The following is a 13,493-nucleotide window of genomic DNA, read 5'->3' as shown; positions in this document are numbered from 1 at the left end:
AAAAGCAAGGCTTCTCACCAAAGAGTTATCCTTGAAGAGCAGATTCTCAGGCTTGAGGTCTCTGTGTGCGATGTTTAACAAGTGACAGTGCTGCAGAGCCAAAGCTATCTGGAAAAGGACATAATGGAGCAACCACATCTTAGAAAAATCAGCTCTTTAATGCCCCTGGGCTTAGAGAACTCAGGATGTTAAAAAATGATCCTTAAGTCAATGAAGACTATAGTCAGTTTTCAACTTTAAAGCAGAAATTAAGTAAAACTTCTGGTACCAAGAAGTAGAACTGAAATAAGCTTAGTTTACCTGCAACCTGTATTTTGTTAAAGAAAAAGAAAAATACAGCAGTAAAACGATTCTTTGTCAGAATAAACTGATGGTCAGATCCTGTACAAAATGAGGAAAATGAAATGTTTCCACTTCTACTCATCTGTGATGTGACAGGCACTGCAGTCTTCAGCAGGCCAGGCCAGGGTCTCCCGCAGCGGGGCAGCGGCACTAACATGTGGCTCAGAAGAGAGCTGCACTCTCTGGGGAGCTCAACTTTCAAGTTCTGCTTCAAGAAAAACGAAAAGCAGCTAACTGGATTTTTCCACCTGATGTTCCAATGCGCTCATCCCATGTGTTGAAATGTTGCGTGTGTAGGTGGATGTGAAGGGGTTTTGTTTTATAGAAGATTATCACAGATCACCCTTTGCTCCTAATATTTGAAAAATACAAGGTATAATTTTTAAAGTTAAACAGAAAGAGCACATTTTACCTGTTCTTCAATTCTTAGTGTGGAATTGTCTTACCATTCCAAACACTAGTTCCTCCCTTCCAGAAAGGAGGTGTCAAACAAGCTCATGGGAATTCGGAAGGATTTTTTTTTTATTAAGAACCAAGTGGGCTATGCTTTCTGCTTTTCTCTGTCTTGCTTGCTTGGTTGGAAAATAAGCTTTTAGGGTTTAATTTAGCTTTTCACCTCCTCGGGAGGTTACGTATTATTTGTGATATAAACCATTTCTCCAGCAATAAATTGTGATGTCAAAATAGAGCAACTGTAACCAGCAATAACCCAGAATTACAAAGACCTTAGAACAGTACTAAAATGTGATGAGAAAAAGGTGATTCATAAGCAAAAAAGTATCTTGTATACAATTGTCAGAACATACGTTTACACTAAGCAATCTTTCAGGTGGTACCAGCAACATTTTATCTCAGTCCAGCAATAGTGCTTTGGAGGCCATGTGTCTACAGATACCAGCAGTCTATGAGCTACTTAAGATTACCTTCATTCCAGAGTTTGTTTATAACCCTTATAACAGAGACAATTGACAACCACGTGAGAACACAGCCCCCTCCCCAGGCATAAAGGGGTCACATTTCTCCTGTCAAGGCATCTTTTCTGATTACATAACAAAGCAGGCAATGAGAGATCAAATAGAGCTTTTCTGCAAGTTTTCTTTTATCCCCCCCCAATGAAATTGTGCTTGTTAACCAACATTGTTGGCAGTTTGATTGGTACCCGGGGTTAACTTGCCTGCTTTGTTACTTGGCTGGCTTGCTTCTCTGTAAAGTGCCGGTGCTGGCTGATTCTGTGAAATAGCTCTCCCCCTTCCATCATCTCCATTACAATTAAGAGTCGAGCCCTGTTTGAAAGCATTTGATTTTGTTAAGTTAAAAAAAAACTGAAACATTACGTAGCTAACCTAAAGAGATACCTCATCTACAGTGTGTAACTACTTCCTAAGTCTAGTCCTACGAAGCCCCTTTGAGTTGGACTCCCAGTCACTACCAACCGAACACTATGCACAAGGAATATCCCTGACCTAACTAACACCTCCTGAGAAGATAAAAATGGGAATAAAAAATTAGTTTTGAAGACAATCATCCTTTTGATACTAACCTGTTATTACTAGTTATGTTAAAGAGGCAATGATCTTTTTGGTGACAGGTTTTGTATATGTATTTTAGGACAGCTAGACTGAAACCAGAGTTTGGCTATGTGCAGGACACGAATTTCAAGTCATTTAGCCGAGTGCTGGGCTGTCTTGGTTTTTCACTCACTGTGTGTTGGGTGTGTGTGTGTGTGTGTGTGTGTGTGTGTGTGTGTGTGTATCTACTCCCCGCACCCAGTCCACTAATTTTCCACAGGATCCACAGCACACCCAGCAAGATAACTGGGAAGGGTTATATAGCTACTGCATAAAAACAAAAATTCTCATGTTGTCCAATAACTTTTTTGGATTTTGATTACCATCCTCTTATATAAATGCTTCCAGTCTGCATCCAAATGCTTTCACCAACAGAGCACAGTTGTAAGAAATAATCACTTCATTTCTCATTTGTTTTTGCAAGTCTATCTTCTTTCTCTACCTGGAAAAGAGCTACTTATCCCCCTCAAGTGCTACCTCCCACATTACTGCTCTGTGAGACCACTTACCTCCCCAGCCTACAGCTAGCAGCTCTCCATTGTAAGCTCAAAATATTTTATGGATGCCTCTCTGGCTGCCCATCACACTGCTACGATATCAGATTTACTTCATTCCCCCCAACAGAGAACACACCTTATTTAATTTTGAATTCCCAAAAGAGACTTAGAATGCCACCCACTGCACTTGCCAAACATTTGGCAGCTAAAAAAATAATGTTGATTTCTTCCTTGAAAAGGAATGCCACACTAAGCAATAAGGGCTTTTTGCTGTATCAACCTCTAAGACATTGCCTAGAATAATATTTAGTCCCCTTTCGCTAATTTGAAATAGAATCTGTTTTAATACCACATTACATACATGCCTTTTTAAAAAAGAGAAAGTAACCGCAATAATCAGGGGCCAGGAGAGTAGGTGGGGCACAGATGAAACAAGCCTGGCAACAAGGCTGGTGATGGAAACCTGGGGATCCATTACATAATTCTGCCTGCTTCACAAGTGTTTGAAATTTCCCAAAACAAAAGGAGGAGAAAGAGAAAGAGGATCAGAGGGAGGCAGACAGGGAGAGAGGGAAAGAGAGAAAGGGGAAGCGAGTGGGGGGCACAAAAGAGAGGAAGACCCCACTACACCTTGGCCTACGTGTGGAGAGGTGGGCATGGGAAGATGACCCCATGCAGTCTTACCTGGGGCTGGACTCATGAGGAAACTGTACACTGTTAGCAAACACTTCAATAATTTGCACTATATTTGGGTGTGTGGCACACATCATGTGCAGACGTACCTTAAAGAGAACAGAGGAAATGTTTATGTACATAGAGGATGCCAACGTTCTCTCCCCCCTAAAAAACTGACCCCACTAGGCACAGGGGCTAAGCCTATCACAGTAAAAGCCTTATCACCTAGAATGATGTAAATAAAGGGGGGAGGGTGCCACCCAGGTTATCTCCTTAGTGCTTTTCCATGAATTAAAACCTCAACAACAGATTACTTTCTCTTGTCCTATCTATCAGCAAGTAAATTGGCAAATAATTTATGTTATGTCAGGTGTTATTCTTACATCTATAAGCAAAAGAATAAGTACTTCACTACACATTATAAACATGTCATCACCACATCCAGATAATTTAAAACAAATGTCTATTTTTAAAAACTAGAAACACACCCTCAGAGCCCTCCTGCAGCACACTTTCAAGACCCTTTTCATCAGACCCTTCATTGTAGTATTTTATCTCCACTCTTCAAGGACTTTTTCCAATAAGTAAAAGCAGAACTAAACCTGAATACTTCCATGTATAAGAATCACATTAACTGAAAAGATCAAGAAGTGGTTGAAAGGAAAAATACTCTACCAATATAGCCTTTGGTATTGATAGATATAGGACCTTTATAATAATAACATGAATAGCAAAAATGAGTAAGTATGAACTTAAATTTTTTAAAAAATTCTTCATGCATATGTGTATTCTCTCCAAGAAGCTGCCTTACTTCTAAAAGGAATAATTCTTAGGCAGTACAAGTAATACCCCTTTTTATTACAAAATCTTACTATAAAATCATAAGCATGTAATTCTGTAACATAACAATATTCTACTCAAGCACAACATATGACATTTTAGGTGAAATGTTCAAATTAACACTATTTATTACTACACCCATATCATTACCCTACCAACCACACTCGAGCAGGCATTACTTCTGCTGGACCCTGTATTTAGGCAAGTCAAGGCAATTCTGGATCATACCTCATTTCTAGCTTTTGGACGATCAAAAAGGATTTTCAGTGCAAACCGTTCTTGGGTAGAGTTCTTCACACAGACTCTAGATTTGTAGAAAAAAATTCAAACAAATAATCTGTGTTTGAAAACTACAGTGAAAACTAACTTATTAAGTTTGTTCTTTGAGAATTGGACTTCTAGTCAAGAATATATGCAGTGCATGGGAACAAACCTGCCCCCAGGGATGGCAGGTGGAAAGGCAGAGAAGCACCTCACCCACCCTCCACGGGCCTCAGCTCCAAAGCCGGAAGTCCATTCATGCCTGGCTGTGAAAGAATGGCCTTTGGTGGCTACAGGAGGTTTTCGCAGGGGCTCCACAGGGTCAACACCTCAAATAATTCCATGTTATAGACCCTGTGATTTGATCAAACATATTTCTAAATAGATGAAAAATAGCCGAACATACATACCTCTACTTGTTAAATTAAGGCTATTTAAAATTTCTGGCACCCTGATGCTTCTAATTTAAGATGTATTTCAAATGGCCCTTTGGAGAACCACTGTCATAGTTTGCACATGGGTCTCTTACCTAACTGGACCACTAATTCCAGCTCCCAGTTTCTGAGTCCAATTGATATTATATTCCTCTAAAATGGAGGTCTCCTATTAAAATAAAAAGGGAGAGGGCAAAGAAGAATGCTTCAATTAAAAAGCTGAACAATTAAACAGAGACAGGACAACAGATGACTTTATCACTCAACATCTCATTTTCTGAGAGAATCTGATGAGCAAAGTTTCATGTTCTGTAGAGCTCTGTAGACATTCTGTCTGAATGACTGGTTTAGGCATCGTTTTCCAGCAAGAGCAAAAGCAAAAACTTTAGGGCAAAAAATATATATAGGCCTATATCCTTGAACAAGCTGATCATATTGGAATAACTGAATAAATCAAGATTTAAAAGTCCAAATAAAACGGCAGTGTCACAATAATTTATATAATTTTCAACAGCACCATTTTCAGTACCAAAGATATTCTGTAATAGTCCTTGTATAACAATATTTTTTATATTTTTCAATATATTTTAAAATGGTTTCAATAGTTTCAGATACATCTCCACAGTTTAATGAAAGTTTTCATGGAATTCCTGTTTAGTCACTGTTTGCTGAGTTTCTGCTGCCTTCCACTTTTAGGCAGGAGAGGTATATGTTTAAATCGTGGTAGGCTGACATTCGTTTTTCAAGGTTCCACAGGTAGAATAGGAAATCAACTGCAGATCTTGAAAAGTTAGGCCAAAACTCATGAGACTTTCAAGTTGTTTTATAGCAATGGAAATCTGAAAGATAATATTTACCACTAGAATCTTAATTCCCAGTGTATTAGGACGGTTATTTGTCCAGGTAACACACTCATCTATGCAGTTAATATGTGCCACACACCAGGCTGAGTTCAGAGATGAGAACAGAGCTTCTGCCCAGTGAATATGCAAGTGTACAAAACGAGCTTAGAGCCCTGGCTGGTGTGCCTCAGTGGATTGAGTGCCAGCCTACAAACCAAAAGGTTGCTGGTTCAATTCCTGGTCAGGGCACATGCCTGTATAGCGGGCCAGGTCCCCAGGTAAGGGTGTGGGAGAGGCAGTAGACTGATGTTTCTCTCACACAGCCCTGGGTCAGGACGCACAGGAGAGGCAACCAATGTTTCTCACACATCAGTGTTTCTCTAGCTCTCTTTCTCTCTCCCTTCCCCTCTCTAAATAAATACAATCTTAAAAAAAAAAAAAAGAAAGAAAGCCTTCATAGCCACACCTTTCTGCTGCCCAGTCTTGATAAAGGTTCTCATCATACAGGAATGCTCGACAATTGTGGAATGAATGACCAGAAAGGTGAACCAAAGTCAGATGATAGATACTGATTTGGAAGGCACCCGCAGAATCATTATATAAACAAACTCCCTTCTGAAAAACTGTACAGCAGGTTAAGGAGCTTGTGAACGTCACAGAGTAAGTTACAGGCACTAACAAGATTAGAATCTATGGCTTTGGCCTCTTTCCCAGCACCATTACGGCTGTCAAGGTCAATTGTCCAGCCTCGGCATGAAGGCTAGGGACAAATCTTGCCCAATCCGGTAGAGGGGTTGCAGGTTCTGTCTCTGCTCACCACCACCTAAACAATTTAAACCTACCCATGTAACTTGTCTACTTCCCTTCATGTTTCCACTGCATGGCCTGTTGGATTTAGAAGTGTCAGAGAAGGGGAAGAGTAAATACAGTCCTGGGAAAAAGGGAGCATAGTCTAAGCTACATGGTCAAGTTACCTGCAAAACCTCTCCTCGACGCGAATGAAAACGTGCATTTATTGGGGACTCAGTGAAAAATAAAGATTTGTTCTATGGAATTATTTGTTATAATCAGAGCAAAGTATGGTTCACATGCCCAGTTCCGGGCATTAGAGCCAATTCATCACTGTGCTACTGCTTATTAAGTCCCAACTCATCACCGTACTCGTGCTTATTAAGACGGCCCCCCACCCAGTGGACAGCCAGGACTGTTCGGCGGGCAGAGGCCCCGACTGGAGCTCTGACACCCGGCTCTGCAGGAGGTAAGAGAAGCACTACCACGCTGCTTTACTGTCCCGACTTCTGAACCGTTTTTCTTATACCTCTTTTCCTCTTTCCTAGGTTTAATTCTTTTTTCTTTTTTTTTAGATTTTATTTACTGACTTCTAGAGAGAGGGGAAAGGAGGGAGAAAAGAGAGGGAGACATTGGTGCCTCTCATACACTCCCCAACCAAGGACTGAACCTGCAACCCGGGCATGTGCCTTGATGGGGAATTGAACCAGCAACCTTTTGCTTTGCAGAACAACACCCAGTCAATTGAACCACACCAGTCGGGGTCCCAGGTTTAATTCTTGCACCTTTGTTAATGGTGCTGTAAACGCTCACCAGTGCTAAGGCTTCACTAAGCCCAGCTGGGCCAAAGAATTAAGACTCTCCAGCCCTGGCCAGGTAGCCCAGTTGGTTGGAGCGCTGTCCTGTTGTGCCAAGGCTGAGGGTTCAATCCCCAGTCAGGGCACATACAATGAATACGTAAATATGTGGAAAAGCAAATCTCTCTCCCTCTCTCTCAAAATCAATAAAATAAAAAAAAGAAGTAACACTGTCACAGCTGTCAACTCCTCTGTGTTTTGATACGGCATTTTCTCACATGTTTTAATGACAGGAGATAGGAAGGCATGGGTCAGGGCATACACTTTACTGAAGGGAACTATGGAGCCATCAGTGGCCAACATGCTGACCGAGTTCCACTAAAGAAACACATCCGTTGGCTTATGATAGAAATGCGTGGAATGATGTCATTCTTGAGGATCCTTCTAGACCTAGTGTCGGCAAATGGCGACCCACAGGCAAGATGACCCACTGCTTGTTTTTGTAAATAATAATATCCACAAAGTAATAAATTAACTAAATATATTTATGTATAACGAAAATAAAATCATAAAAATCGATATTAAATGTTTACTGGATTAAAAGATTCAACTATAAATGCTGTCTATGAGAGAGACACTTTATTTTTTTTTTTTTTTAAGATTTTATTTATTTACTTGGGTAGGGAAGGAGAGAGGGAGAGAAACATCAATGTATGGTTGCCCTTTGCGCATCCCCTGCTGGGAACTGGCCTGCAGGGAACCGGCCTGCAACCTAGGCATTTGCCCTGACTGGGACTCGAACCGCGATTGTCTGGTTCGCAGGCCCGCGCTCAATCCACTGAGCTACACCAGCCAGGGCAGAGAGACACTTTAGATTCAAAGATGGAAACAGGTTAAAAATAAAAGGATTTTAACAAATGGTGCTGGAGAAACTGGAGATCCACACACAAAAGAATGAAGTTGAACCCTTAACACGATATACAAAACTTAACCCAAAATGGATCCCAGACCTAAATATAAGACCTAAAACAATAAAACTCGTAGAAGAAAACACAGGACAAAAGTTTCTCAACATTGGATCTAGAACAGGCAATGAAAGAAAAATAAACAAAGTGGACTTAATGAAATTTTTAAATTCTGTGCATCAAAAAACACTATTAACAGTAAAAAATAAAAGGCTATCCACCGAATGGTAGAAAATATTTGCAAATCATATATCTGATAAGGGATTGATATCCATAATATATAAAAAAAACTCCTACAACCCAATTCAAAACATGGGTAAAAGACTAGAATAGACATTTCTCCAAAGATAACACAATGGTCAATAAGCACATGAAAAGATTCTCAGCGTTACTAAGTATGAAAAAAAGGAAAAGCAAAACTCCAGTGAGATAAAAACAAAACTCACACCCACTCGGGTGGCTGCTAAAGGCAGAAAATAACAAGTGCTGATGAGGATATACAGGAATTGGACCTCCGGGCACTGCTGCTGGGGTAGACAGTGGCACAGCTGCTATGGAAAATAACAGTTCCTCCAAAAATTTGAAAAGGAATTACCATATAACCCAGCAATTCCACTTCTGAGTATATATCCAAAAGAACTGAAAGCAGGGTCTTGAAGAGATATTGGTACATCCATGTTCACAGTAGCACCATTCACATTAGCTAAAACATGTAAGCAACCTAAGTGTCTGCTGACAAATGGATGAGCAAAACGTGGCGGATACATACAATGCAATGTTATCCTGCCATAAAAAGAAAGGAAATCCTGCGATATGCTACAACACAGATAAATCTTGAGAACATCATAATGAGAAGTAAGTGAAATTAGCCAGTCACAAAAAGGCAAATCCTGGGTGATTCCGCTCATACGTAGTACCCAGGAGAGTCCAAACCAGTGAGTACAGAACTTGAGTTTTAAAAGATGAAGAGTCTGAAGATGGACGGTGGTGATGGTTGTACAAAATTATGAATGTGTTTGATACCCCTGAAATTGACACTGGAGAGTGGTTAAGATGGTAAATTTCATTTTGTGTAGTTTACTAGCTGAATTAGCTAAACTGACAACAGACAAAACAGACGTTAAAATAAAGGATGTTAATAGAGAAGGGAAGGCACTTTTTATAATGATAAAAAGGTCAATTCAACAGGAAGGTATGACAATCATAAACATAGATACATGCACCTAATAGAGTCCAAAAATACATGAAGCAAAAACTGACAGAATTTAAGGGAAAAACAGATAATTCAAAAATAACAGCTGGAGATTTCAGTACTTCCCACTCTCAGTAATGAACAGAAAAGCTAGACTGAAAATCAGCAAGGATACAGAAGACAATACTATCAACCAACCTGACCTAACTGACATCTACAGAACACCCCACCCAATGTCAGAGGAATATATATATATTCTTCCCAAGTGCACATGGATAAAACACATGCTAGGTCATAAGTCTCAGAGAATTTTTAATCATGGATTATAGGACAGTATTAAGATGGCAACTGTCCCCAAACTGACCAAGAGATTCAATGGAATCCCCGCCAAAAGCCCAATCAGCCTGTTCTTGGTTAATCACACAGCCTAAGTTTAAGTGCTATGGTTACTTCCCAGGAACACAGCTTTTCCAGCTGAACTCTACAGGTCTCAGTTCTCACCACTTGAGAGACAGCCCCAAAAACGCAAAACCATGAATACAATGCAACGCCACAGTCCAAAAGTTGCATCTGATGTGATGCTGGCTTGCTTCCAAGGGAGTACATTCTAGTCATTCTAGTGCTAGTGCATTCGAGTACTGAACTGGCTGTCAGTTCAGGTATTTTCAACTCCACCAATTTGTATGGGTTGGGTATACCCAAATCAGTAGGAAGTATCACCAATGACCTGTCATGTATGTGAAGGCTAAAAAACAAAACAAACAAACAAAACCCATAAAATTAGATTGGGCAATCCCGACCAAGTGAAGAAAACAGCAAGTCTTTCTAAACCACTCTTAAATTGCTATACGCCAGTATTCTCCAAGCTCTTAACTAAATGTTAGCTATTGTTATAAGCACATTTAGATATAATTAATTGCTCATTAAATCCTCAAAAATACCCTATGAGCTGGAGAATGTTTTTATCTCCTTTCTATGGATGAAGAAACTAAGGGACAAGGTGGTGAAGTAGTCTTACTCAAGGACACAGCTAACCAACGGCAAGGCTGAGATGTAAACCCATGATCCTACCTTCAGAAACTGTTGTAACCACTTAGTAACAATGCCTGCCCATTTCTATCTGCCCACTAGAACTGCATCCCTCTTCTGCCCAAAGCTCTCCCAGACTTCCCATTCTACTTAGGATCAAAGCCAAAGTTCCTACAATGGCCCCATGTTCCTGGCCCCAAGTTCCTGCAAGGCCCCATGTTCTCTGGCTTCCCATTATTTCTACACAGACCCACTGCACTGCAGCCACCATGCTTTTCTGGATCACACAGGAACCTACACCAACTAGTGCTTTTGTACCTGCCGTTCCCACTGTAGGTAATATTCTTCCCCAAGACAGTGGTTTGTTCCTTCATTCCCTTCAGAGCTTTATGGAAATGTCACCTCCTCAAAGAGGCCTTTCCCGACCAATCTTCCTGAAATAGTACTCCCCACCTTTTTATACTTACTTATAACCACCTAGCAACGTGTATTACCTAATTCTGCCACCTAGAATATAAGCTCCATGAGAGCAGGGACATCCAGGAGGCTGGCTTTGCACCACTGGTGCCTAAGAGAGCAGCTGGCACAAGGTGGACAATACCTGTTGAATATAGAAACCTGCCCCATGTGCTTCAATTCACAACCCAGTTATATAACTTTAGGCAGCTTACTTACTGACAAAAAAACCTGTTTATTTATTTACATGTATATATATGGCAGTATCCAGAGAGTAAATTCTAGTATTAGCTGAAATGTTGGTTTGAAATCTACTTTCACATGTATGGTATCTGCCTTTACAGAGTCTTATGAATTGTAATGTAGTTGTGTCGGTTGAGCTTGAACCAAAATTCTACAGTAACAACGTGTAATGGTTCATGATGACCTTGACTTCTCCGCAGCTGACCTCATTCCGTCGTGCTCCCTCCTAGGTGTTGGGTGCTAACAAGTGTTCTGATTTATTGCCCAACTGGCAGCGTATTTCTACAGCCTACAGATCTATGCCCGGTCGGCTCCACATTTCAGGGACAAGTGCCATCAGCCTCTTGACAGGGTGAGTCCTCGTGGTTTCCACTTTATTAATGAGCAGAGTTAAAGTTTTTCTAAAAGTTAAAACGTGTTTATCTCTTTGAAGGTACTGACCCATCAAAGTGGTCTTTTAGAACCTTTATTTCTATTATTAAAAATGTGACTTTCCTGCCGTGGTCTCATGGCTCAGGTGGCTGGAGAGTCATTCTGTGCACATGTCCATCAGGACACATGCCTGGGTTGTGGGTTCAGTCCCCAGTTGGGGCGAATACAAGAAACAACCAATCTATGTTTCTCTCTCTCCCCCTCCCCCTTCTCTAAAATCAATGGAAACATATCCTCTGGTGAAGATTTTAAAAAGTTTCGATCTTCCTTAATGTATACATTTTATTTTGATGTATCTTTATTCTTTTAAGATTTTATTTTTTAGAGAGAGGGGAAGGGAGGGAGAAAGAGAGGGAGAGAAACATCAGTATGTAGTTGCCTTTCACATGCCCCCTACTGGGGACCTTGCTCATAACCCAGACATGTGCCTTGATTAGGAATTGAACTGGCAATCCCTTGAATCACAGAGCCAGCGCTCAATCCACTAAGATACACCAGCCAAGGCTTGATGTACCTTTTAAAAGGTGAAGTTTCTTTGGAAAAGCTGATGATTTCTATAAGCTTTAGCACCCAAAAAGTCGTTAGAAGTTTATGGGGTTTTTTTTTAAGATTTTATTTATTTATCTTTAGAGGGGAAGGGAAGGAGAGAGGGAGAGATATCAATGTATGGTTGCCTCTCCTGCATCCCTTGTTGGGAACTGGCCTGCAACCCAGGCATGTGCCCTGACTGAGAATCAAACCTCGATCCTCTGGTTTGCAGGCCTGTGCTCAATCCACTGAGCTACACCAGCCAGGGCAGAAGTTTTTTAATTAGTTATTGGTAATAGTGATTTTGCCTTGGAAGTGAAAATAACCCTAAATCACCAATGAATGCCTGTCCCTCGAAATAAAATGAAATTCTTAAATGTACTGAGTTGACTTAACACTGTAAAATAAGTAAATAATACCTATTAAACTTTAAGCTTCATGTTCATACACAAGATCATTTTCTAGTCACAGCTATGTAAGTTGGTCTTAGTGCCTTAGTGCCTCGGAGTCACACACACAAAAAAGAGTAAAACTGGTTTTAGAAAACTTGTCATTTTATTAGGGTCATTTTAGAACACATAGTTGCTTTTCTTTTGGTTAACAGAGCAGTGAGTCACAGGACACCTTTAGCTCTTCCTAAATAAACTCGGTGCTCCCCAGGAGGAGAGGGGAGAGGAAAAGGGGAGGGGAACACATGGGCAAGTGAGAACAATCTATTCGCCAAAGGACGGGGCTTGTAAGAAGGCGAACCACCTCCTTCTGAAACTGCAGGTTTCCAGGAGGCTTTTTTCAAACAGCCCAGAGGGATGGGTGAGGTCCAGATCTCTGAGCAGATCGTCCCGAAGCAAATGCGGGGACACGAGTGATCGAAAGAAGAGCAGCAGGGCCCCTCCATACCATTCCCATCTAGCATCTCCACCCACCCACCTCCCGTACTAGCGGGGCAAAAATCACATTCCTGCTTCAACCAGGTGAGTCGGAGCTCCCTTCCGACACACGCACGAACCCTTCGCCCCCGGGCTGTAAAAGGCAGGCCGAGGAATTCCGGACAGACCGAAACCGGGGCGTCGCTGGAACCTCTCACTCGGAGTTCTCTCCGCTCTGAGGCCGGAGCCGACTGGAGCGCCGCGGGGACAAAGCTGGGAGGAAGGCGGCATCTCCCCCTTACCTTGATGGCGCTCTCCATGGCGCTCTCCTCCGACATGCTCCGCAGGGCCCCCACGGCCGGGAGGGACGGAGGCTGTGCAGCCGCCCGATCCCACCGTAGCCGAGGGAGCACCGGGCTGGGCGCTCGGGCCCCTGGGCCTTGGGGAGACGGGCGGCAGCCGCCCCCAGGGGCTGGTGGGGATGTGGATCCCGGCGCCTGCTCGGCTTCGGCTGGCGGCTCTAGGCTGGCGGCGGTGGCAGCGGCGGCGGCCCCTGGGGACAAGCCTTTGTGTTGGGCCCTGCCAGGCTGCTTCCCGGCCTCATCCCCGGCCGGGGACTCGGGCTCCCGCGGCAGGGCGAACCGGAAAGCGCCCCGACTCGGGGCGCCGTGCAAGGGCCGCGCGGGGCCACCGCTTAGGCCCGGGCTCGCCAGGTCCTAAGGAGGAGCCTGCGCCTC

The 13,493-nt window shown here is 42.3% G+C and overlaps 2 protein-coding genes across 4 annotated transcripts in view; one reads left to right on the top strand and one right to left on the bottom strand.

Annotated features, from left to right (window-relative positions):
• Positions 1–13,142, bottom strand: part of MAPKAPK5 (MAPK activated protein kinase 5) — a 28,877-nt gene extending 15,735 nt beyond the window's left edge. For 2 of the 3 annotated variants that reach the window (XM_053669865.1, XM_053669866.1), the window contains exons 1-6: positions 13,059–13,142; positions 4,713–4,786; positions 4,151–4,226; positions 3,092–3,189; positions 1,517–1,625; positions 19–108 (exon numbers count right to left, since the gene is read on the bottom strand). In XM_053669865.1, the coding sequence (XP_053525840.1) occupies positions 19–108; positions 1,517–1,625; positions 3,092–3,189; positions 4,151–4,226; positions 4,713–4,786; positions 13,059–13,094 (483 nt within the window). In that variant the 5' untranslated portion in view covers positions 13,095–13,142. The remainder of the gene's footprint in view (positions 1–18; positions 109–1,516; positions 1,626–3,091; positions 3,190–4,150; positions 4,227–4,712; positions 4,787–13,058) is intronic. The other variant, XM_053669867.1, reaches the window with a different exon arrangement.
• On the top strand, positions 13,093–13,476 carry LOC128628082 (putative uncharacterized protein encoded by MAPKAPK5-AS1). The gene has a single exon (XM_053669844.1). The coding sequence runs from the start codon at positions 13,093–13,095 to the stop codon at positions 13,474–13,476; it is 384 nt and encodes a 127-aa protein (XP_053525819.1).
• Positions 13,477–13,493: the final 17 nt, after the last annotated feature.

The sequence above is a fragment of the Artibeus jamaicensis genome, unplaced genomic scaffold, assembly GCF_021234435.1.
Source record: "Artibeus jamaicensis isolate MK-2021 breed Jamaican fruit bat unplaced genomic scaffold, CSHL_Jam_final contig_525, whole genome shotgun sequence".
Lineage (NCBI taxonomy): Eukaryota > Metazoa > Chordata > Mammalia > Chiroptera > Phyllostomidae > Artibeus > Artibeus jamaicensis.
This window is presented reverse-complemented; position numbering and strand designations above follow the sequence as displayed.

What these genes read in the sequence shown, in the direction of transcription:
- LOC128628082 (XM_053669844.1), top strand. Translation starts at nt 13,093, where the DNA reads ATGCTCCGCAGGGCCCCCACGGCCGGGAGGGACGGAGGCTGTGCAGCC.